Source organism: Pantherophis guttatus, chromosome 10 (assembly GCF_059756535.1).
Source record: "Pantherophis guttatus breed Tessera chromosome 10, ASM5975653v1, whole genome shotgun sequence".
Classification (NCBI taxonomy): Eukaryota; Metazoa; Chordata; class Lepidosauria; order Squamata; family Colubridae; genus Pantherophis; species Pantherophis guttatus.
The window spans coordinates 15,327,407-15,352,348 of NC_142072.1; the positions used below are offsets into that span (position 1 = coordinate 15,327,407).

The window sequence follows — 24,942 nt, forward strand, 5'->3', positions numbered from 1 at the left end:
TCATGAAAGCAGAAAACCGGGCCCTTCTGAGCAATTGGGATCTTTTGCCCACATCCCAGAATATTGTTGTGGTTAATTAGGAAGAAGGTAATTAATATAAACACACCAGTGGTGGGATTCAAAATTATTTACTACTGGTTCTGTGGGCGCAGCTTGGTGGGCGTGGTGTGGCTTGGTGGGCGTGGCAGGGGAAGGATACTGTAAAATCTCCATTCCCACCCCACTCCCGGGGAAGGTTATTGCAAAATCCCCTTTCCTCCCAATCAGCTGGGACTCGGGAGGCAGAGAATAGATGAGGGCGGAGCCAGTCAGAGGTGGTATTTACCGGTTCTCCAAACTACTCAAAATTTCCGCTACCGGTTTTCCAGAACTGGTCAGAACCTGCTGAATACCACCTCTGAAACACACCCCTCCTGATACAATTTTCCTTCCTCTCTTCTTTCCTTTCTCCAAAACAAGGCCTGTTCTGTGTCTCCTTTGCTCTCCATAAATCAGAACTCTTGGCAAGAGTCAATATGATATCATTAATGTAGGAATGTTCTTAATATAGCTATAAAGAAATGGTGTCATGCTAACACAACAAATAGACGCCAAAGGGAACAAAGTCCCCAGCTTACCTCAAAAGTTCACTAGGTGATAATTGGCCAGTTCCTATTTCATAGTGAACAGTTTCCTACATTGGCTAAACCACAGTTTGATTGTTGAATCCACCGTGAGTGGCAGTCATAGAACGTACAATGTTTTTCAAACTTGCCAACTTTAAGATGTGTGGACTCAACTCCTAGAATTCCCCAGCCAGCCATGAAGTCCACACATCTTAAAGTTGCCAGGTTTGAAACAGATTGTGCTAAACCAGGGGTCTGCAACCTTAACACTCAAAGAGCCATTTGGACCCGTTTCCCACAGAAAAGAAAACACCGGGAGCCACAAAACCCTTCCAGTGCCTGACTATTTCTTGAGCGGCCACAAAACTAGCATATGTAGTTGAATTAAATGTCCTGTTTTCTTCTAAAACTTTTCTTTTCTTGGATTTATCCATGGTTGGCCTACTGGGGGTTTAAAAGCTCAATAAATCACGTGCTGATTGAATAACAGGGAGCTGCAGCAGAGGGGTGAAAGAGCCACATGCGGCTCCAGAGCCGCAGGTTGCCGATCCCTGTGTTAAACCATGAATTGGGATCTATATTGTGCAGTGCCTGAGTTAATCTACAGGTGAAGCCAAAATCAAAGGAAACATATTCTCACTAAATGTAACATGCAACCCCAATGTTGGTCAATCAGCGATTCAAGTAGGGAAGCCAAACAACCCATCACCCAGTAGAACTCGCTTTACCTTTTCCGAATGTTTGAAATGTCTCCAGAAATGAGTGTACATTCTTTTAGTGGTTTTTTCCGGGTAGCAGGCCACAGTTTTAATGTAGATTTTCAGGCTACGTTCCAAAAGTTGGTTCACTTCCCTGTAATCATAGTCATCATACCTACAAGAGACCACATATGGGGTTTACAATATATCAGCCAGCACAGATGATCAACTTTCCAACACCCCAAATACTTTTTTTTAGATATGATGGGTTATAATGGCAAAACAATTATATCATTGGCCAAGATACATGGGAAAATCCAGCTTGTTGCCTTCAGGTTAGGGAAGGCTGGGTGGACATCAGAATCCTAAATCAGCAATCAGGGATCATTTAATGTCCTCATTCAGAATTTTAGCCAAACAACCTGGCGGAGAATGGCTTGGAGATCTGGAATCTTTCGGTCTGCAAACATCACCCAACCCCTCAAAAATCCAATCAACTCTTTTGATGTATGAGCTGTGATGGGGCAGTGGTTAGAATGCAGTATTGCAGGCTAATTCTGCCGACTGCCAGCAGTTTGATTCTCACTGGCTCAAGGTTGACTCAGCCTTCCATCCTTTTTGGGTCGGTAAAATGAGGACCCAGATTGTTGGGGGCAATACGCTGACTCTGTAAGCCGCTTACAGGGGGCTGCAAAGCACTGTGAAGGGGTATATAAGTCTAAGTGCTGTTGCTATTGCTATAACAATATCAAGAGCTACGGCGGCAGGTTAGAATGCAGCATTGTAGGCTAACTCTGCCCATTGCCAGGAGTTCAATCCTGACCGGCTCGAAGTTGACTCAGCCTTCCATCCTTCCAAGGTGGGTAAAATGAGGACTCAGATTGTTTTGGGGTAAGATACTGACTCTGTAAACCGCTTAGAGAGGGCTGTAAAGCACTACAAAGCAGAATATAAGACTGCTATTGCTATTTAGTGACCCTTCAAAATTATAATGGCATTGAAAAAAAGAGACTTATGACCGGTTGTCGCATTTATGAACGTTATAGCATCCCCACGGTCACATGATCAAAATTTGGACATGTCTTCATGATGGTTGCAAGATCCACATATGACCACTATATGTGACCTTCCCAGCCAGCTTCTGACAAGCAAAGTCAATGAGAGAAGCTGGATTTGTTTAATGACCTCACGATCCACTTAACAACTGCAGTGATTCATTTAACAATCACGGCATAAAAAAAAAAGTTGTAAAATTGGGCACAACTCATTTTTTTTCAGTGCTGTTGTAACTTTAAATGGTCACTAAATGAACTGTTGTACGTCCAGGACTACCTGTACTGTCTTCCTTGGAAATGGTCAACTGAAAGCAGGCCATGAATACAAAGTCAAATCTAAACCAGTAATAATACCACTTTTTAAATTATATTTACACCTCCATTTTTCTCTCTGCCATCTTATTTATCTTCTTGCCCAGGAAGCATGGAAAAATTGCTGCTAGAGGATTTCTGAAAGTAATCCAGGGATCTAGTTCAACAGCCCTAGAGCTGAGGTCTTGCCAAGATTTTTTTTTTTAATTTTACAGTGCCAGAACTTGAACTGGGAACTTCTCCATGCAAAGCAGCTGGTCAGGAGAATTTGCATGGAGAAGTTGTCTCCAATTTAATCCCAGCAAGCCAACATTTGCATCATCCCTCTTTCTTTCTTTCTTTCCTTTCTTTCTTTGTTTTTTGTTTGGTATTATTGGGGAAGGGTTTGGTAGTTAATAGTGGCATGTGTGGGATTTTTTTAAATTGAAAAAGAAAAACTAGATATCTAAGGAACTATATAACCTGTAGTGCAAAGATATCAATGAAATGGCTGAGATTGATTGTTTGGTCCGTGGGGCTTCCTAGAGAAACAGACTCATAAAAAACTAGCAAAGGTTTGATTTCAGAAGGAAATCATGGCTCACAAATCAGCGGTTCATTATTGCATTTTGGTGGGCTGGTCTTGAAAGCCTTCTGAAACAACTTTTTTAAAAATGGAGAAGGAGACTGTGTGAAATCCATGAACGATCCAGTCCTTGCTGTAAAGGTTTCCTCAGTTTACACACAGGCAAGAAGAAAACAAGTTCTCCCTCATGCTTTGAGCATGCGTTACTTCCTATTTCTTGTAAATTAGATGATTCACGTCCTTTAGTCACACCAATGATTGCCATCCCTGCATAGCCATCCATCCTAAAGTCACCTGGCCAAACCACATACAACTGTTTTACCTCAGGCAATTCGTTTGACGGGACAAGGATGCTCAGTCACTTGTTCACCTGCAATGCCAGGTCGTGTGTTCTGAATTATACACTGAATTTTGGATTCACAGCCTCCATCTTTCTCTGGTGCACTCGGCTTGCTCAGTTATTCCCTGTTTAGAAGCAAACCTTCTCCTGCTTTGTACATGCTGGCAAACAATAGCTCAGCCAGGATGGCTGAACCAGCATGATTAAAAACCAGAAAGTAACTAGCTATACAGATCAGGGGGAGAAGAAGTGCTCCATGGCAAGGGCCCAGCTATCTGCGAGACCGCCTGCTGCTACCAACGACCTCCCATCGACCCGTGCGCTCCCACAGAGAGGGCCTCCTCAGGGTGCCATCAGCCAAACAATGTAGGCTGGTGGCCCCCAGGGGGAGGGTCTTCTCTGTGGGGGCTCCCACCCTCTGGAATCAGTTGCCCCCGGAGATAAGGAGAATCCATGACCTCAATGCCTTCCGTCGTTCCCTGAAAACCCATCTTTTCCAGCAAGCCGGGTTGGCTTAAGAAGAAATTTTTAAATTCTTTTAATTAGTTTATGATTTTTTTTTTAACTTTCGGGCCAAAATTTATATATATTTTTAAATGTTTTAATATTTGTATTCTATGTGTTTTATCTTGGCTGTACACCGCCCTGAGTCCTCAGGGAGAAGGGCGGTATATAAATTGGAAATTAAATTAAATTAAATTAAAATTAAGAGAAGGGAAGGGAAGCAGTACAGTAGGCCCAAACTCCTATTGCTGGTTAGCATGGCTTGCCACAATAGGCAAAACAGCTTCATTAGATCATTCTTGATGTACAACAGTTTGTTTAGTGACCATTCGAAGTTACAACAGCACTGAAAGAAGTGACTTATGAGCACTTTTCACACTTACAATCGTTGCAGCATCCCCATGGTCATGTGATCAAAATTCAGACGCTTAGCAAGTGACTCATATTTATGACAACTGCAGTGTCCCGGATCACTTCTGGCAAACATATCAGTGGGGAAGCCAAATTCACTTAACAACCTAACTTGACAACTGCAGCGATTCACTTAACAATTGTGGCAAAATAGGTTGTAAAAGGAGGCAAGACGCGCTTAACAAATGTCTCGCTTAGCGACACAAATTTTTGGGCTCGGTTGTGGTTGTAAGTTTAGAGATACCTGTAGCTGGGCGGTTTTCTTCTTTCCAATGATTAATCAGCCAGTTAGGGAAAAAAAGGATGCACGTTGGTAATTGGTCCATGCCAAAAGCAAGGCAGAAGGAAAAATCTGGATACCGTTTACCCAAATCTGGCAAGTGTGAAGAAAAAGAATTGCAGGGGGGGGTGTGGAAAAAGAGGATGCTGAAGCAACCTACCGAATGCCAAAGACACAGTGGACGTAATTCCAGATAGCCCTTCGGAGCATGGATGTGTCCACCCCACTGTGCATAGCTATGGTGTTATAAGTCAGATTGTACACTACTTGGAATTTCTCATCCAACAGTTGTCCCACATCAGGATACAGCCGGTTGATAAGCGAGTAACCATGATCTTCCCACGTATAGTCCTGCAGAAGGTGAAATACAGGTTGGATCTACAGTCTGCGCTAAACTAGGGTTAGCTAAGGTGACATCTCCTTCAAGCCAATGCCATCCAGGAAGTCACTACAGCTGACTTCATATCGAAAGCTAAACCATAAATCAGTGCACAAAATTATCATGATGAGCTATTTATAACCTGGCTCACATCTAGTATTAAAATATGAACCGTAATTCATACAGCCAAAGGGTGAATTTACAGAACATATTAATTAAGCCAAACCAAACAATTCACCTTTTGATTAGCGTGTGCTGTGGGATTTTTGACATTCGGTTGGGGATGGGGATTAAGCATATATCCAAAGCATGACTCACGGTACCTGGGCTCGGAAAGTGGGAGGTGTCTGCTCTCCTCTCCTGGTGAAATCCTTGTAGCCAAACTCTGGATCCTCCACAAAGCACAGGACGTTGGGGGGCAGGGAGTGTTCAGCAATGTCTGCTGGAGATAGGAACCAAAGCAAACACACGTAAACCAGAATGTGATGCCATCAATAGCACTTAGCACTAGCAATACCATTTAAGGTTTATATACCACTTCATAGTACTTTACAGCCCTCTCTAAGCGGTTTAGCAGGGGTCTCCAACCCCCAGGCCATGGACCGACACTGATCTGTGGCATGCCAGAAACCGGGCCACGCAAACAAGCAAAGCCCCAGCCACGGGATGCAGGCAATACAAAAGACCACGCCCCCTCTGGTCCGTGGAAAAACCTCTTTCCATGGAACCGGTCCCTGGTTGGGGGGATGCTAGTTTACAGAGTCAGCATATTGCCTCCCAACAATCTGGGTCCTCATTTTACCGACCTTGGAAGGATGGAAGGCTGAGTCAACCTTGAGCCGGTGAGGATCGAACTGCTGGCAGTCGGCATAATTAGTCTGCAATATTGCATTCTAACCACTGCGCTATCACGGCCCCATACATCAAAAGGTTTGGTTGGATTTTTGAGGGGTTGGATGAAGCTTGCAGACCGAAAGATTCCAGGTCTCCAAGCCATTCTCCACCAGGTTGTCTGAATGGGTGGAAGCCTCGCCTCCCTTCAGATGTGGCCCTGCCTCACCTGAGGGAGTCACAAGTAGGCTCTCTCTTTTTTCCATCTCAAAGCGGGTCTCCATCTCTTCCTGGGTGACACTTTCTTCCTCCAGCTGGCATTCCTGCAGCAGTTTCATCCTCTCCATCAGCATTTCCACATCCTCCATAGCATCGTTGCTCTGAGAAAAAGTGAGAACAGGGAAGATCATTTCAGGGCAACAATCCACCAGCCTTACTTCACAATTCTGCGGCAGTGTTGCATTACTATGCTTTGCCTTTACTATCTGTTGAACTCTTCTACCTCTGGTGAAACCCTGGTGGGGACAACTAGCCGGGAACCAAGCAAACTCTAGTAAGAGCACACCTGGAATACTGCAACCAATGTTGGTCACCATGCTACAAAAAAGATGGTGAGACCTTGGAAAAAGTTCAGAGAAGAGCAACTAAGATGATTAGTTAATGGAGACTAAAACATAGGACGAATGGCTGCAGGATTTGAGTCTGGCTAGTCTAAGGGAAAGAAGAATTAGGGCGACATGATAGCAGTATTCCAGCATTTGAGGGGCTACCACAAAGAAGAGGGGATCGAATTATTCTGCAAAGCACCAGAGGGCAGGACAAGAAACAGTGGTTAGTAACTAATCAAAGAAAGAAAGAAGCAACCTGGAATTAAGGAGAAACTTCCTAACAGTGAGGACAATTAACCAGTGGAATAGCTTAGCTTCAGAAAACCTTGGGTGCTCCATCACTGGAGGTTTTTAAGAAGAGACGAGACAATCATTTATCTGAAATAGTATAGGTTCTCTTGCTTGAGTAGGGGGCTGGACTAGAAGACCTCCAAGGTCCCTTCCAGTTCTATTCTATTCTAAAAAACTGGTCCCAACAATCTACCTTCTTGCGTGCTTTGCAAGAAGGTACCCATCTTCTCTAAACCTGATGACATGGTTTTTGGACCTCCCCCTGAAAAACCACAGGAAAAACCACCAGGAAATTCTTGCAAGTTTGCCCAACACCCTAAGCAAAGACCAGCCAGAATTTTTAAGAGTTCCCCTTCTCTCTAACCGCCAGGCAATAGTAAACAACTGAGTTTCCGTTGACTGCTTAATCTTGGCTTTGCTAATATTAAAAGAGTCCCTTCACTGCAACTCAGCAAGTGGGGTTTACATGCTGGGCTAAGCCTTCATTTGCTGGATTCTGTGTGAGTTTTGTGAATTTGAATTCTCTTCAGTAGAACTGAAGAAGCTTCTTGGATGGGAAGCGAAACGTCTTCAAGGAAAAACCAGAAAGTCCAGTTGCCTCTTGAAAAAGCACCTTTGGGATTCCCAGGCAAAGGCAGTGTGACTGCCTACCTCATAAGATGTTGTGGCCCCTGTGCCAGGGGTGAAATCTACTTACTTTCCTTATTGGTTCGGAAGCGCATGCACCGTGCAACATCATGTTTGTGCGCACACCTGCGCATGCGCAAAACCGTCTGTGCATGTGCAGAAGGTAAAAAAAATTACTTCCTGGTAAAAACCAGGAAGTAATGACACCCAGGTGGCGATCGCTACTGGATCACTGAACCACAGGGAAAAATCGCTACCGGATTGGGCAATCCGGTCTGATCCGGGAGCATTTTACCCTTGCCCTGTGCCTACCAGAGTCCACCCACTTTGGGGCCAGTTTTTCTCCAACTTTAAGAGCTCCCTGAATGCATTTTTTTTTTTTAAAAAAATGAGGATCCATCTCCCCATAATGGGCTTACACTGGAACTGTTTGTCCCATCTTCCGAGTTGGGGCTACTGTCGCAGCTGCGTGGCGAAGGTGGCCGGAAGATATGCCCAGCTTCCTGGTCAAGTTCCAGATTGATGCCGCAGCCGAACACGAAGGAAGCCAACGAGTGGTAGTGTGTCAGCAGGACCAAGGCCTGGATGAGCTCGGCTAGAGACCAACTGTTTTCCCCAGTTTTTAGCAGGGCCTGGAAGAAACAAATCCAAAAAATCTCTCAGCTCTCTACCTCAAGTCAATCTACTCTCCAAAGCACCTGAAGGCAGGACAGGAAGCAATGGATGGAAACTAACCAAGGGAAGAAGCAACCTAGAACTAAGGAGAGATTTCCTGACAGTTACCGTGTTTCCCCGAAAATAAGACCCTGTCTTATATTTTTTTGAACCCCAAAATGCTTGGCCTTATTTTTGGGGAGGTCTTACTATTTTGGGGTGCGTGGAGCAAGACGGGGCTCCTCTTGCCGTCCTACCTGATTTCCAGCTCTCTCTCCCTAACCCTAACCAGAGGAAATGGTGGGTACCGGCTACACATGTGTTTAAATATTTTTAGGGTGGGCTTATTTTCAGGGAAGGGCTTATTATCAGGGAAAACACAGAAGAACAATTAATCAGTGGAACGACTTGCCTCCAGAAGTCGTGGATGCTCCAATACTGGAAGTTTTTAAGAAGAGATTGGATAACCATTTGTCTGAAATGGTATAGGGTTTCCTGCCTGAGCAGGGGGTTGGACTAGAAGACCTCCAAGGTCCCTTCCAACTCTGTTATTCTGTATTTTAGGGATAAGACAATAGCTTTCCTGTAAAGCAGGAGTGTCCAACCTTGGCAACTTTAAGGCTTGTGGACTTCAACTCCCAGAATTACCCAGTCTACCCTAAATCATTATTTGTCTCATTAGGGAAGATACAAAGCCATCTACAAAAGTGTAATGGACCAAGGAAATTCCCCAAAGGAATTCACTTCAACCAGAATCTAAGGCTTGAGATGTCTCCTTCCTTGTGCAACGCTATAAATTAGTTTATTTGGTTTTGTCTCAGTGTTGTCACATGAACCCAGGCATTATGGACTGTAAATCATAGTTTATGGCTTAGTGTGGAAAGAACCAAGCTGCTGTGCTTGCCGGACAAACTGGTTTTACAGAAAAATGATAGGAAAATGAAATGTTTGCCTTCTTTCGACTGCAGGAAACCAAAATAGCTCCAAGATGCTTTGATCCAACTCACTTTCCACCAAGTTCGGCACTCACCTCAATGTGTTCCTTGGTGATCAGCCAAGGCCGGTGAGCTAGGATCTTGTTGATTTCATTCAGGTTCCTGAGTTTCTGCGGGGCATACTGCAAACCTCGCAGCCAGGCTGGGTCCCCTCCTACCTGGAGAAACTCTCCCATGTGGAAGCCAACCAGGTAGGAACAGTGATGCCTGGCAGCTGCCTGAAATAGAAGGAAAATATTGTAAAGGAACTCTCAGGGGCAACCTGCGAGGACCTAATGCAGAGGTGCAAAATATCCCCAAGTATCAGGACAAGCATGGAATCAGAGGCTGGTAGAGGCCCTGTTACTTTGCACATTCCCATGTGGGCAAGATGTAATTTCCAGAAGAAGGGAAAGATGTCTAGGAATCAACTTTATACCAAGACTGACTTTGATCCATCCAGCATGGTGCTACCGTATCTACAACAGCAGGGAATCAAAATGAGGGTCTATTATTTTATTTTTTTTAGTTCTATTTGTAATTTTAGTCCTAGCAGTGTTTCTTCACCTTGGCAACTTGGATGGGTAGAGTTCAGTTCCCAGAATTCCCCATCCAGCATGGCACTCATTGTAGCAAACGGACAAGAGCAGACAGAGCTGGGTAGGCTGAGTTAAGTGAGTCATCAGTCTAGAACGGGAGTGTCAAACTCAAGGCCCCTGGCCCAGGTCCGGCTCACGGGATGCTTAGATCTGGCCTGTGGGGCCACCATGGAAACAGTGAAGGACTGGTCCACGGTGGCTCTGCCAGTGAAAAAGGGCTCCCAATTTCCGTTTTCGGCTGGGACGGCCTCCTGCAACCCGCTGCCAGCGAAAACGGAGCTTGGGAGGCGGCCCTGGCAGAGGGTTGCAGGAGGCTGTCCCAGCCGAAAACGGAGCTCAGGAGCCCATTTTCTCTGGCAGAGCACTCGGACCACCACAGGCACCCCTGACACAAGTGACGTCAAGCTGGTCATGCCCATCCTGGCCACACCCCCTCCCCCCCAGAGGTCAAACACAACCGTGATGCGCCCGCAATGAAATTTGACACCCCTGGTCTAGAATCATTATGTTGCCACAAATGATCTATGTTCAACCCCTTCTAAATTCCATTGACCCTTATCTGGCGCCAAGTTAGCACTGAACCTTAGTTCAGTTGAACTTAGTTGAACCTAGATCTCTAGGCTTGAGCAATCATTGCAACTTAAAGTATGGTCCTGATTCTTCACACCTGATATTCATGGGGTAAAAGGTGGTGTGGACAGCAAGTTCTATTGACGTTGACAATAACCACCCAGTAAAGGAGGGTTGGGTTGAGAATATCACTTGCCCAGTTTCCCATGGAGCTGCATGTCCCTGCCTGCTGGGGCTTTGAATCTAGGTCCCTGCGGTGCTCCCCCACTCACCATGATTGCGATGTAGTGGCGCTTGTGATACGGCAGTGGCCCATCCATCCTCAACAAGAGGTACTGAGTCTTCCAGAAGCTTGTCAGGTACTCTGGATGTAGTCCCATCACCATGGTAATGTTATCCACTCTGCCCGTTGAAACAAAGGCTTCTATGAAGAGCCGTCGCTGGGCGCTCTCCACTCCTTCTTGTAGGATCTACAGTACAGAGAATGGGCAAGTTTGTAAAAAAAAAAAAGGCCCTGCAAGGTAGAACACCATCATATTCTCTATTGCTGGAGGAGCAGGAGAGGAAAATAGTTGGCTTGTCCAAAGATCCCTTGGGATAAATTTTACAAGCTCAAATGGTGGAAAGGCAGAAAACAGTGAGGTTTGGTGTAGCCATTAAGGTACTAATTGTACAAACCGGGAGACTGTGAGTTCTAGTCCTGCCTTAGGTACAAAGCTAGCTGGGCAACCGTGGGCCAGCCTCACACACTCGTCCCTTCTGAAATCTTGTCAAGAAAACAAGATTTCTTGTCAAGTTTTTCCCCTCATCGTGTCAAGTTTTTTCCCGCAGGCCATCACTCTGCTAAACAACTAATTCTCACAACACTGTCAAACTATTTACTAATACTGTATTACTTACTATTCAATTCAAATCTTTATTATCAGCGCACAACATATGTACAATGAACATATTCAATTTGGGGTGAATGCAAGGCAGAGCAGGCTTCAGGGATTTCTCTCGGATCGTTTGCCATTTGCCTTATTCCTAATTAATCTAACAGTAGCAACCAAAGTGAAGTTGCAGAAATAAAACATTAGCGGAAGAGGGTGGGGTGGAGAGAAAAAACAGGAGAAGAAGGTTTTTATTCGGAAAGATCTGCAAACTGAAGTTGATTTATCTGCAGCCCTAGCTTTCCATAGCCTATCGGCTATTTACCAAAATCGGGATGCTACTAGTCAACAGTTCTAAGATTAGCCCGACTCTGAAATTGTTCTTCCTGTTTTGAAAAACAAGATATGCTCTCTATCCAATCCGTTTCATGCATGAATGCCCAGTCAATAATAGCTGCCCAGAGCCCCTCCAAAGTCATGACTAAGAAGCTGTCGTTGTTTATTGTAAAAGAAAAAGTTATTAAATATCCTGGGAGTAATTGTATGAAATGATGATTGGAACGTGGGTGTAATTAATTTAAAATTAAATCCACCTGTTTGGAGCACTCCCCACCGGACACGATTTGCCACTGCTGTTCTAAAAGAAGGGATGGGCAGAATTCAAGACCATCCTCCTTGCTTATTTTTTGAAACTCCAATATCCAGATGCTGAAGCCCCGTGCAAAAGACACAGACTCAACATGCGGAAACCCAGGAATGTCTTTTTAAGTGTCAAGGTTGGTTGGTGCAGAAAGACAATGTTTAAAGACTAATTCTGGCCATGCCCCCCCCCCACCTCACACTCTAAACTTAATTTCAAGAGAAGTTACTTCGCTGCTGCCACGAAAAATCATATGGACATCAGAAATGCTTGCTGATCTTATGCCAGCTGCCTAGAAATCAGACAGGAGGTCAACTGTTGGCCTGCCCCCCTTGGCCGAGCGTCATTTAAAACAACGTATAAAGACAGGGAGAGAACCAAAAAGAGAGCTCCAGTTTGGTTTAGTGGTAAAGGCTAGAAACCAGGAGAACTGTGAGTTCTAGTCCCACCTTAGGAATGACGCCAGCTAGGGTGACTTTGGGCCAATCACCAGGAGACTGAGAGTTCTAGTCCCACCTTAGGCATGACACCAACTAGGGTACTTTGGGCCAATCACCAGGAGACCGTGAGTTCTAGTCCCACTTTAGGCATGAAAGTCAGCTGGGTGATTTTGAGGCTGTCCCTCTCAACAGGGTTGTTATGGTTATGTTATGGGGAAAACTGGAGGAAGAAGGAATATTTAGCTATGGTCACTAATTTGAGTTATTTATCAAAAATAATAATAATAAAGGACAGCTTGAAAAAAAAAACTAATTAAAAGAAAAAGTTAGCCGTTTCCCCCTTTACAACACAGATGCTTAGCCTTCTTCTGTATGCTCAGTCCCAGTCTGCAAAATAAAACTGGGGGAAAGGATAGGGGTGTCCCAAACCCCAGCGGATTACAGCAAATTTCTCAAAAACAAAAAAAAACCCAAACTCTCTGCAACAAGCATTGCCAAGAAGCTGTCCAGGAACACACAAGGATCCCCTTTCCAGCCGAGAGCCACAAATTCAGCAGGAAAGGGGGCAGAGGCCCTGGCCCTGCACCAGCAGGGAGGGAGAGGGCCAGCTCTCCCAGAGAGCTGGCAGAGGGGAAAACCCTATTCCACTGGATGAGAAAGTCCTTTGAGTTGGAAAGGGAAGGAGCCGTGGCATCCAGCAAATGGGGAGAGGAGCAGGATAGCTAGCCAGCCAGCCAGCAAGCAAGCCAGGAGGAAAGGCAATCATGGCTGGCTTTCTGATAAGTTGTTTGTGCACACAGGGAGGGAAGGTCATTTGATAAATACAGAGATGACGACACCCTCGGGGCAATGCTATCACCTCTCTCTCATCACACGAGCCAAAAAAATAACGAGGAAGCCAAGGTCTTAGCTGCTGCAATAAGTAAACACCACGTCTATCCTATGTTGCGAGATGCCCGGCTTACTGGCGAATTAACACCTCCCAACGGTGCCCAGCCCGCCGCTTTCTTGCAACACTGGCATGGGTTCACAGAAGGAAGGGAAACAAAGCAAACCACTGCCTTGGCTATTCACCCTCCCTTTCCAAAGGGAGCTTCTGTTTGCTGGCCTGCACTCAAGGACTTTGGAAGAGGGGCACTCCCCAAAGGACTTTGGTGATGGAGTGCAAACACATTTGCAGGGAAACTGGTAAAAGGTCAAAGTAAAGGTTCCCCTCGCACATATGTGCTAGTCGTTCCTGACTCTAGGGGGTGGTGCTCATCTCTGTTTCAAAGCCAAAGAGCCAGCGCTGTCTGAAGACGTCTCCGTGGTCATGTGGCTGGCATGACTAAATGCCAAAGGCGCACGGAACGCTGTTACCTTCCCACCAAAGGTGGTCCCTATTTTTCTACTTGCATTTTTTACATGCTTTCAAACTGCTAGGTTGGCAGAAGCTGGGACAAGTAACAGGAGCTCAACCCCGTTACGCAGCACTAGGGATTTGAACTGCTGAACTGCCGACCTTTCGATCGACAAGCTCAGCGTCTTAGCCACTGAGCCACCGTGTCCCTGGGAACTGGACAGAACAGTGAATTCTAAATGCCCAACACCCTAGTTGAGTTTACCCAACACTTGGTTAACCAACACTCCCTCAGAAGAAACACGGAATCCGCTCCTCACCCATTACCCTCCTTCCCACCACTTTCCAATTTAAATCCTACATTGATTTAACCACTATCTGCTTTTGATCAAACAAGCGGCAGTTCAAGAACGCAGATGCCTTTGAATAAACCTGACAGTCAGAAAAGGTGCTACCATACTCCTTCTGATGTTGGTTAACCCAGTCTAGGACGGATCTCCTCCTTCACGGTCAATAAGCCATGACTAAAGTAATCATGGATTGATTATTTATTTATTTATTTAATTAATTTTTATGCCGCCCTTCTTTCAAAGGACTCAGGGCAGTGAACAGCCAGGGTTAAAATACATACAATAGGAAAATTAAAATAATTTAAAAATAATTAAATCCAATTTGGCTTCCCAATTTTAAAACCCCTTACCCATAAAATTAATCAATTAAAATCTTAAACCAGGATTAGGGTATTATGTGAATCTAGACCAGAGATCTTCAAACTTGGCAGCTTAAAGACTTGTGGACTTCAACTCCCAGCTATGCTGGCTGGAGAATTCTGGGAGTTGAAGTCCACAAGTCTTAAAGCTGCCAAGTTTGGGGACCCCTGATCTAGATGCTCTCTTTGTATCGTGCCGTAAACTGGAATTTATTCTGCAAACTACGGTTACACAAGCTGTGCTTTAGTTATGGTGCACAAGTGAGACCACAGAACAAAAAGAATGTTTTTTCTCCAAGTGGTTTGTAGCCTCCAGGAGAAGGACATGGCTGGACTTTAAGCGGCCAGGAAAAACCCTTAATTGAATGATGAGCTCTTTTTCTGCAAAGCCATCCCTGCCCACTCCTTCCCAGCAATGGAGAATCCCCCTTTCTCACCAATTGCACCCCACACACACACACCCAACCTCTGCCTGGTCAAGCAAAGTTAACATGTCAAAGGTGTGCCTTAGAAGAGATGACCCTGGCATTCAGGCTGGGGAGAAGAGGAGAGGGGAAAGGAAGGAGAGAGGGAGAGGGAGAGGGAAAAGAAGATGAAGGGGAGAGGAGAGGAAGGAGAGGGACAAGAGAGGAGGGAGGGGAGAGGGCAGGAGAGTGAGGGAGGGGAGAGGGAGGGAGGGAGGGGAGAAGAGGAGTAAGGGGAGAAGAGAAGAAGGGAGAGGGACAAGAGAGGAGAGAGAAGACGAGGAGGAGAGGGCAGGAGAGAGGGGAGAGGGAAGGGGAGAGGGGAGGAGAGAGGGAAGAGGGAAGGGGAGAATGGAGAGGAGAGGGGAGAGGGAGGGGGAGAGGAGAAGGGGAGGGATAAGAGAGGGGATAGGAGAGGGAGGGGAGAGGGAGGGAGGGGAGAAGAGGGTGAAGGGGAGAAGAGAAGAAGGGAGAGGGACAAGAGAGGAGAGAGAAGAAGAGGAGAGGGCAGGAGAGAGGGGAGAGAGAAGGGGAGACAGGAGGAGAGAGGGAGGAGAGAGGGAGGGAGGGGAGAGGGAGAAGAGAGGGAAGGAGAAGAGGATGAAGGGGAGAGAAGAAGGAGTGGGACAAGAGAGGAGAGAGGGCATGAGAGGGAGGCAGGGGAGAGGGAGAAGAGGAGAGGGAGGGGAGAAGAGGATGAAGGGGAGAAGAAGAGAAGGAGAGGCATAAGAGAGGAGAGAGGGAGAGGAGAAACTGTGCTTTATCCCCTTACCTCTTCCACTGGGATGAAAGAACTGGGGCCTCTTCCCAGCTGCTGGGGGATTTTTATCCCTCTATCCTGGGAATAAAAGAAAGGATGTTACAAGACACTCCCATCCTGAACACACCCCTGTTGTCCTCAAGGCTTCAAAGGGGAAGCTCCCCACCCTGCTCTCTTGAGCCAGGATCAAACGGCGGGATCCGATGGGGGCGGGGGGGAGGGAGGGGGAGAGGAGGAAGCCAAAGCCACAAGGCCAAAAGAGCAAAGGTGGGGGGCAGAGAGGCACACACCTAGCCCAGCACAAGCCTTATACCGATTTCTCAGGAAAAAAAAAAACGCTTGTTGATAAATTGTTCCCTGTCCTCCTCTCCTCCCCTGCAGGAACTGCATCAGAGGCACCTGCCCAAACCTAGTTAACCCAGCAGAAAGACCCACTTTTAAGACGGCAGCCAGGTGCACGGCAGGGAGGCTGAGGACCAAACCCCCAAATAACAAGCTCCAATATTACCTCTGCTGCCCCAATCTCCACCACCACCACCACCACCAAGGACCAGGTTTCCTTGCTATGGGGTAAAACATCCGTGCTGTGCAATGGAGCTCAGGCTTACATCAGCCGGAGATGCTGATCATTTCACTTCACTTCCCCCTCCACCCGCTCTGGAGAAGCTGGAGATCTTTAACCCAGTTTCCTTTTCTTCTTTCACACAGCTGACGGTGCCAAATGAAAAGAAGAAGAAGGAAAAAAAAAAAAAAGACCTCCAGGCTATTAGACTATCAAGACAGCTGATCCTACCCACTGCTGGGTGAATTCCATGACTAAGTAAACAGCAAGCAGATGTTTCTTTCTTTGAAACGCCTTTCTTCCGCCAACTCAAGGTGGCACCAATTCTACCTTAGGCTATACAGGCTAGCAGCTCCAGGATATTGTAGGCACAAAGTTTATTTATTTGTATCCCACCATTATTATTTTTTACAAATAAGGCAGCAAACATATCCAACACACCTTTCCCCCCCCCAGGGATGAAATCCAGCAGGTTCTGACGAACCGGTAGCAGAGGTGGGTTTCAGCAGGTTCTGGAGAACTGGTAGCAGAAATTTTGAGTAGTTTGGAGAACCGGTAGTAAAAATTATGACTGGCCCCGCCCACATCTATTCTCTGCCTCCCAAGTCCCAGCTGATTGGGAGGAAATGGGGATTTTGCAGTAACCTTCCCCTGGAGTGGGGAGGGAATGGAGATTTTACAGTATCCTTCCCCTGCCATGCCCACCAAGCCACGCCCACCAAGCCATGCTACGTCCACCAAGCCACGCCCACAGAACTGGTAGTAAAAAACTTTGAAACCCACCACTGACCGGTAGCGGAAATTTTGAGTAGTTCGGTGAACCGGCAAAAAGCACCTCTGGCTGGCCCGAGAGTGGGGTAGGAATGGAGATTTTGCAATATCCTTCCCCCTGGAGTGGGGTGGGAATGGAGATTTTGCAATATCCTTCCCCCTGGAGTGGGGTGGGAATGGAGATTTTTCAGTATCGTTCCCCTGGAGTGGGGTAGGAATGGAGATTTTGCAATATCCTTTCCCCAGGAGTGGGGAGGGAATGGGGATTTTGCAGTATCCTTCCCCTGCCACGCCCACCAAGCTACATCCACCAAGCCACACCACACCTACCAAGCCAGGCCCACAGAACCAGTAGTAAAAAATATTTGGATTTCACCATTACTTCCCCCCCCCTCCTATTTTCCCCACAACAACAGCCCTGTGAGGTGGATCGGGCAGAGAGAGAGAGGGAGAGGAAGGGACTGGCCCAGCTGGTTTTCATGGCTAAGGCAGGACTTGAACTCACCATCTCCCGTTTTCTAACCTGGTTGCCTTAATCACCAAGACTAAACTGGCTCATCTCTGCCAAAATTCTTCTCTGCATAAGTGGGTTTATATGGTACCCCAAAACAGAAGGCGGGAGCTACTTAAAACCAGAGTTAGCCCATAGGTATGGTTCAGCGCAGTGTGTAACAAGAGGGCTCTGACGGTGTAAGCCACTTCTCTGGAATTTTTATTTTTTGTCCTATGGAAAAATACAGACGGAAACACTTCTGTGCTTTCAAATGCTTTCTATTTGCCGGTGAAAATTTACACTAGAACAATCACCTGCCTGGGTTAGGAATGGCTCATTTTTCTGTTTCAGACATTTTTTTAAAAAAGAAAATCTTCATTAAAATTTCACAGCAACCAAATGTGACAGGTCATGAAGCAATTGCCATGATAAGAGTCAGCCGAATGTCCCAAAGGGGCTTCTTCCAAGAGCCAACCTGCGTTTTTCTTGGGGTTTTTTTTTTTTCTTTGAAAATGTTTTGTTTCTCATCCAAGAAGTTTCTTCAGTTCGCTTCTTGGACGAGAAGCGAAATGTTTTCAAAGGAAAAAAACCAAGGAAGTCCAGTTGCCTTTTGGAAAAGCACCTTTGGGACAAGAGCCAGCGCTATCCGAAGACGTCTCCGTGGTCATGTGGCCAGCATGACTCAACGCCAAAGGCGCACGGAAACGCTGTTCCCTTCCCACCAAAGGTGGTCCCTATTTTTCTACTTGCATTTTCTACGTGCTTTTGAACTGCTAGGTTGGCAGAAGCTGGGACAAGGAACTGGAGCTCATCCCATTACGCGGCGCTAGGGATTCGAACCGCTGTATTGCCGACCTTTCGATCGACAAGCTCAGGATCTTAGCCACTGAGCCACCGTGTCCCTTGCCCTGATACTTGGGCATATTTTGCAGCTCTGCATTAGATCCTCGCAGGTTGCCCTTGGGAGTTCCTTTACAATATTTTCCTTTTATTTTCAGGCAGCTGCCAGGCATCACTGTTCCTATTGAACGGTGGAGAGTTTTTCCAGGTAGGAGGAGCAGAGGGTTGCAGGAGGCCGTCGCAGCCAAAAACGGAGCTCGGGAGCCCGTTTTCGCTGGCAAAGGCATTGCTGGCCAGTCCTTCACTGTTTCCAGGCTGGCCCCACGGGCCAGATCTAAGCCCCCCGTGGGCCAGATCTGGCCTGCGGGCCTTGAGTTTGACACCCCTGTTCTAAGCAAACTTGAACTGGCTGACATCTTCTTAACCACACCCTAGAACTGCCCTTTCTTACAGATCTGTTTCCCTTAAGCATGTCTCTTCAAGAATGAAGGTTTTTATGCGCTCAATAACCGCAGCTTCCAATCTCTTACCACAGAGAAACTTTCACAAAGAAAATTATCCTCAGCCATGAGATGTAAAGCCGATCAGCTCGAGGGCTTGTTAAAGGCTCTTTTGATGTGGCTCCGTAGCAAACACACTCCTTGCCACGAAATCAAGGGATACAATCAGCAAACTTCATCCTTTGTTTGTTTTTTCCTCTTGTAGTTGTTTTTAAAATCTTACAGCACTATAAAGAGGTGAACAGTCCCAGCAGTTTTTACAGCATGTGAGGTACTGGCTTTAGTGCATTGTGTACAATGAGGCAACCGAGTTTGGTAATTTATGGGGTTATCGCTTACTATACTGTTTCTTAATGCATGGTCCTAGGAGCTCTGGGAATCCCCCAAAACCCTCTCGGGGATCCTTGAAATCCAGCCCTTGTTGGAAAATAATATATTATTAAAATTTCAGTATTTGAGGGGCTGCCACAAAGAAAAGGGGAGGTCGAATTATTCTCCAAAGCATCCGAGGGCAGGACAAGAAATAATGGTTGGAAACTGATCAAAGAGAGAAGCAACCTGGAATTAAGGAGAAACTTCTAAGTGAGGACAATTAACCAGCGGAACAGCTTGCCTCCAGAAATCATGGGTGCTCCACAGTGATGAAATCCAATATTTTTTACTACAGGTTCTGTGGGCATGGCTTGGTGGGCGTGACAGGGGAAGGATATTGCAAAATCTCCATTCCCAATCCACTCTGGGGCCAGCCAGAGGTGGTATTTCCCAGTTCTCCAAACTACTCCAAATTTCCACTACCGGTTCTCCAAACTGCTCAAAATTTCCGCTACTGGTTCTACAGAACCTGTCAGAACCTGCTGGATTTCACCCCTGGTGCTCCACCACTGCAGGTTTTTAAAAAGAGATTTGACAGTCACTTGTCTGAGATTGTATAGGTTCTCTTATTTGAGCAGGGGGCTGGACTAGAAGACCTCCAAGGTCCCTTCTATTCTATTCTATTCTATTCTATTCTATTCTATTCTATTCTATTCTATTCTATTCTATTCTATTCTATTCCCCCATCTTATAATTCTGAGAAGAGGTAACAGTAAATACATCAATTTCAATGTTTAATATAGTAAATATTGATAAATATAACTCACACTGTTACAAACAAAAGATTTTTGGAGTGCTCTGTAATTTTTAAAAGTGGGAAGGGGTCTTGAGAGAGAGAGAGAGAAAGAAAAAATAAGAAACGCTGACTTAGATTATTGGGCAGGTAGGTCCCTGCTCCTGATTTAGTCAATTAGAATCATTAACAAATAGAATCATGTTTAAGAAGAACTATACTTTGCATGAATCCAACCTGCAAGATGTTTAAAATAGTTACACACTTTTGGAAACTGGCACTCAAAAGACACAAACTAAAATGCCGTAGAGATACATTTGTTCGGGCAGAATCCGTGTCAGCTACGTAATGTGTGAAACTGTTCTCCTCTTAGAGATGTTACATTACAACATAAGTAATGCTGAAAGCGTAAGAAAAGCTGTCTTGGATACTGAGGGATGGAACAGGACTCATTTTTTCCCCTCCCCTTCTCACGAAGCAAAGATCTCCACATTTTACCCACTCATGGTTCACTAGGAAGATAAAAGCAATCTGAGTCAACAGTTCATAGAAATGCTGACTCCTGAATCTGAAAGGAAAAAAAAAAAATGGAGAGAAGCCAGCAACCCACAGCTGGAAGCCCAAGCAAGGTTTTCTGGAAGACCAGCTTTTTACCACTCTTCTCCCCCCATCACCACCAGCCCTCCTCTCCCCCAGCCCCACTCCGCCCCCCTGCAACACACATATCTGAAGTGAGCAAGTGCCACTCTGATGGAAAATAAAGCCTGCAGAACTGCTGACTCTGCAGGCGTCTTTTCCAGCCAGCCAGCCAGCCAGCGAGAGCAAGCGCACACGTGATCCATCAAAGGAAAACAGCAGGGCAACAGCCAAGCAGCTGGCACAGGTTGCCAAATTGCTAGTTCAGGACTATTCCTCTGTCACCAGGTGCTTTGGCAAAGGGTAACTATATTTCAAAACAAGTACAGGTAGTCCTCGGCTTACATCAGATCATTTAGTGACGGTTCAAAGCAAAGGTGGGTTTCAGCAGGTTCTGACCAGTTCTGGAGAACCGATAGCGGAAATTTTGAGTAGTTCGGCGAACCGGTAAATACCACCTCTGACTGGCCCCGCCCCCATCTATTCTCTGCCTCCCGAGTCCCAGCTGATCGGGAGGAAGGGGGATTTTGCAGTAACTTTCCCCTGGAGAGGAGTGGGGTGGGAATGGAGATTTTATAGTATCCTTCCCCTGCCATGCAGTACCTTCTCTGTGGGCACATGAGTCGTCGCCCGCTTAGCTCCGTCGTGCATGCGTCTGCGCCTCCCGCCAGCTAGCTGGTCTTTGGGTCTATGCCGCATATATGTTCTGCCCAAGCTACGGACCCCAAAGAAAGCAGCACACATAAAGTCTATACAAAGCTTATTTTACTCAAATAACTCAGTCTTTTGCAAATGCAGGCTGTTAATAAACTTTCTTAACAGCCTGCAAGAATCCTAAGATAAGGTAATCACAGTCTTACTAGGGTTGGCAGAAAGCCCAGAAGCAATGTTGCAGAGAATCCAGACGCGGAGGAGATTGAACTAAAGTTGTTCCCTACAGCTTGCTGCAATCAGGGTTCCTCCTTAAATAGGCTAAGGGAGTGGCCAATTAGCCCCAAGGCTTACTCTCAAGGAGACCTCCTCCTGAGGAATCACTCCTGTCTTTTGGCAGCTCTGCGTGCCCATGCATTGAGAAGAAGCTCCTCCTCTTCATCCTCTTCACTTAAAGGAGCTTCTGGAGGTTCTGAAGGCCCTGGCTGAATCCCTGCCTCTGGCATCACAACTTCTCCAGCCTCTTCACTGTCCAACTTGAGCGCCAGCTGCTCAGGCTGTTGGCGCAGCACCACACCAGCCTCCTCGTTGTCGGAATCAGCTACAATCTGCGCAGGCCACTGGCAGGCCACAACACATATGTTAGGGGGGTGCATGGGGGGGTAAGCACACATGCAGGGGGCGGGGGGGTCATGCATCCATGCACGGGGGGCAGGGGGCATGCGGGGGGCATGCGCATGCACAGGGGGCAGGAGATGCACACATTGTACTTTGGGGGTTTGGGGGCAGGAGCACACATTTGCATGCTTTGGGCACTCGGTCTGGAAAACGTTAGCCATCACTGCCCTATACCATTTCAGACAAACAGTTGTTCAATCTCCTGCAGTGATGGAGCATCCACAATATTGCATTGTGACTGCATATTATTATATGAATGTAATACAGGTAGTCCTCGACTTACAACTGCCTTGCTTGGCAACAGAAATTCTAGTCCCAATTTACGACTGTGTAAGTCAAGGACTACCTATACAGCACTAAGATGTATTTTAGCCAAGAGCACCAAATATTCAAATCCTGAATACTTAAATCGACATTATTTTAATATTTGGCAAGCGGCTTCTTTCTCCAGCTAGATTTAGATGCAACGACACCGCACCTTAATTTCAATTTGGCAGCAGACTGCCTTCCCTGCTCCTTTACGTTTTAAATTTTGATTAATTCACACCACAAAGATGTTGTTTTATGCTTGATGTTTTACTGCCAGTTAACAGTTGATTTCACACAAGTCACTCGAGGCTAAAATCTGCCTGCACGGCTTGGATTTGCTAAAACAAGATTTGCAGTACCTAAGGCAAAAAAAATCAAAGGCCAAACCCACCCACCCCCCAGTCCAACCCCCATATTCCAAATTTCTGATCCCCTATTAATACACTAGCTTCATGAGAATGGTTTCACCAAATAGGCAGTTTTAAACGTATTTCAACCGCAACCAATAATAATTATTTCACGAATGAAGGCAAATATACATGTCCCGGGATAATGTTGCAGGATCCAATCTGGGTCAGTCACCAAGAACCAGAAATTTAATCTTCTGATGAGCTTTCAGACTCATGTTGAAACCAAGTGGTGGGTTTCAATTTTTTTTACTACCGGTTCTGTGGGCGTGGCTTGGTGGGCGTGGCAGGGAAAGGATACTGTAAAAACTCCATTCCCACCCCACTCCAGGGGGAGAGCACTGCAAAATCCCCATTTCCTCTCGATCAGCTGGGACTTGGAAGGCAGAGAATAGATGGGGGCGGGGCCAGTCAGAATTTTTACTACCGGTTCTCCGAACTCAAAATTTCCGCTACCGTTTCTCCAGAACTGGTCAGAACCTGCTGAAACCCACCTCTGGTTGGAACCCACCCTGAGGGAACTTCTCTCTCACAAGGAAGAGAGACAGAAGTTGATGAGAGAGAAGCTCCCTGAGGATGGGCTCCAGCACAAGTCCGGAAGCTCAGAAGACCAAACTTCTGAGAGACGTTTCCTGAGGATGAGCTTCAGCACGAGACTGAAAGCTTGGAAGATTGAAATCTCTGGTCCTGGTTATGGCCCAGATTGGATCCTGCAAGAATTACTTCTTCTCTCCCAATCCACAAAAGGTGTGATGATATATGATTTGTGTCCCTCATAGTTTCAGTTCTCAACCAACCACTTGGCTATCAAGTTATCACTCATGGAGCCAAATCACTCTCCATATTGAGCTAGATGTCAATCTTGGGATACTAGTTGCTAACCTCTTATATTGTGCTTGATCTCACTGGATTGGGACAGGGAGACACTGGCATCCTGCATTACAATCACAAGTCCTTCCATTCAACCCTTTTCTTCAAGGATGGACAAGATCTAAAGATATTAGATACTATCACATACCAGTACATAATAGTAACTTGAGAAGTCAAGACAGTCTTCCTCAGTTTGGCGTACTGGCCCGCAACCCCATCATCCTCATCCTAGCATATAGGTCAATTTTCTAGAGGACATTAGATTGGAGAACATAGATATATGCAGAATTGGTTGACTAACTCCCAATTACTGATATTCAAGTCTGCAAGCCAGTTCAAGATAAACAGGTAGAGGCAGCTTCTCACGACTTTGGAAAAACAATTGCTTCTAATTTGATCTCTTCCCATCTTCATTGCTTTTCAGATTCTTCCTCTAGTCTTTAAAAGTCCTGTGTCTGCCTATGGTTGCTTCTCATCCTTATGATGCAACTTCTTTCTATCAAGAGCTAAAAAAAAAAGTTGAAATGCATCCAGACTAACTCCAGAATAATTCCACTTCCCACCAGATGATTCTCCTGACAGAAGACAATCCCTTAGTTGGTAGAAATACTGAAACAAAAGAAAAACCTCCACTGATAACTCTACTTGAAGATCCAACATCCCTCAACTTCCCTGAGCTAAAGACTCATAAGCATTTCTCAAAGTGCCATAAAATCAGGGATCTCTGGTTTAATATCTCCCAAACAACTGAGATTTAATTTGGGTTACACGGAAAGAGAGAAGGCTCAAAAAAACCCCTTAGATAACCATGAGTAAGAGGCTCCCATGATTCGCTTCATCACTCCTTCTCACAAATATCAGTCAACACAAAACATGCATTAACAGGCTAACCCTGAATTCTTGGGAAAGGATAATGTCCTCCCCATAATTACCACAGGCTAGTACTACCACGAATTACAGATGCTCAGGGACAGAGGGGTAGTATCGAGTTGTTCCACAGAATTCCCCTGTTTTAGTGTTGGAGGGCAGTTATAAATGTTACACAGCCTGCCCTGGTTTGCCTCTATTGGAGATGTATTCCGCCATTATGGCTGGAATAAGATTCTACCCTCAGCCCAGCTGGAATGTTTTCATTCAACAGGGAAGAAATGTCATGCTATTCTTCAATATAGAACAAAATATCTGAGAGATCTCTTCTGTTTTTTGTATCCAGCTGAAGATGAGTGCAAACTTTTTTAAAAAAAGTTTTTAATTTTTTTTTTACAAACATAATGTGTGAATAATGTGGGTGTCATACATTCTAATACAAATAGAACTAATAGTATTAGTCATAGTTATTACTTTCAATCCAATTTATATATTTCTAATAGTGATACGTATTTATATAAAGTTGCAATCTTTCATTATTCAATTATTCCATGTTTTCTCTTATTACTACTCTTATTTTGTTATATAAAGCTGTATACACTAATATTCCCATTTTCTTATTTCTATCTCTTATTCTAACTTTTAATCATATCATCCTTTGTTAAAAAAAAACATTTTCTTTCTATCCTACCTAACTTCTAATCCTGTCACCTACCTACAAAAAAA

At 45.6% G+C, this 24,942-nt stretch overlaps 1 protein-coding gene across 3 annotated transcripts in view; it reads right to left on the reverse strand.

Moving 5' to 3' along the window:
* SESN2 (sestrin 2) overlaps positions 1-24,942 on the reverse strand; it is a 46,941-nt gene that overhangs the window by 7,381 nt on the left and 14,618 nt on the right. The window contains exons 2-9 of one of the 3 annotated variants that reach the window (XM_034413610.3): positions 15,540-15,605; positions 10,576-10,773; positions 9,191-9,373; positions 7,926-8,138; positions 6,210-6,360; positions 5,473-5,591; positions 4,931-5,121; positions 1,334-1,478 (exon numbers count right to left, since the gene is read on the reverse strand). In XM_034413610.3, the coding sequence (XP_034269501.1) occupies positions 1,334-1,478; positions 4,931-5,121; positions 5,473-5,591; positions 6,210-6,360; positions 7,926-8,138; positions 9,191-9,373; positions 10,576-10,773; positions 15,540-15,605 (1,266 nt within the window). The remainder of the gene's footprint in view (positions 1-1,333; positions 1,479-4,930; positions 5,122-5,472; positions 5,592-6,209; positions 6,361-7,925; positions 8,139-9,190; positions 9,374-10,575; positions 10,774-15,539; positions 15,606-24,942) is intronic. The other 2 variants (XM_034413611.3, XM_034413612.3) reach the window with 2 other exon arrangements.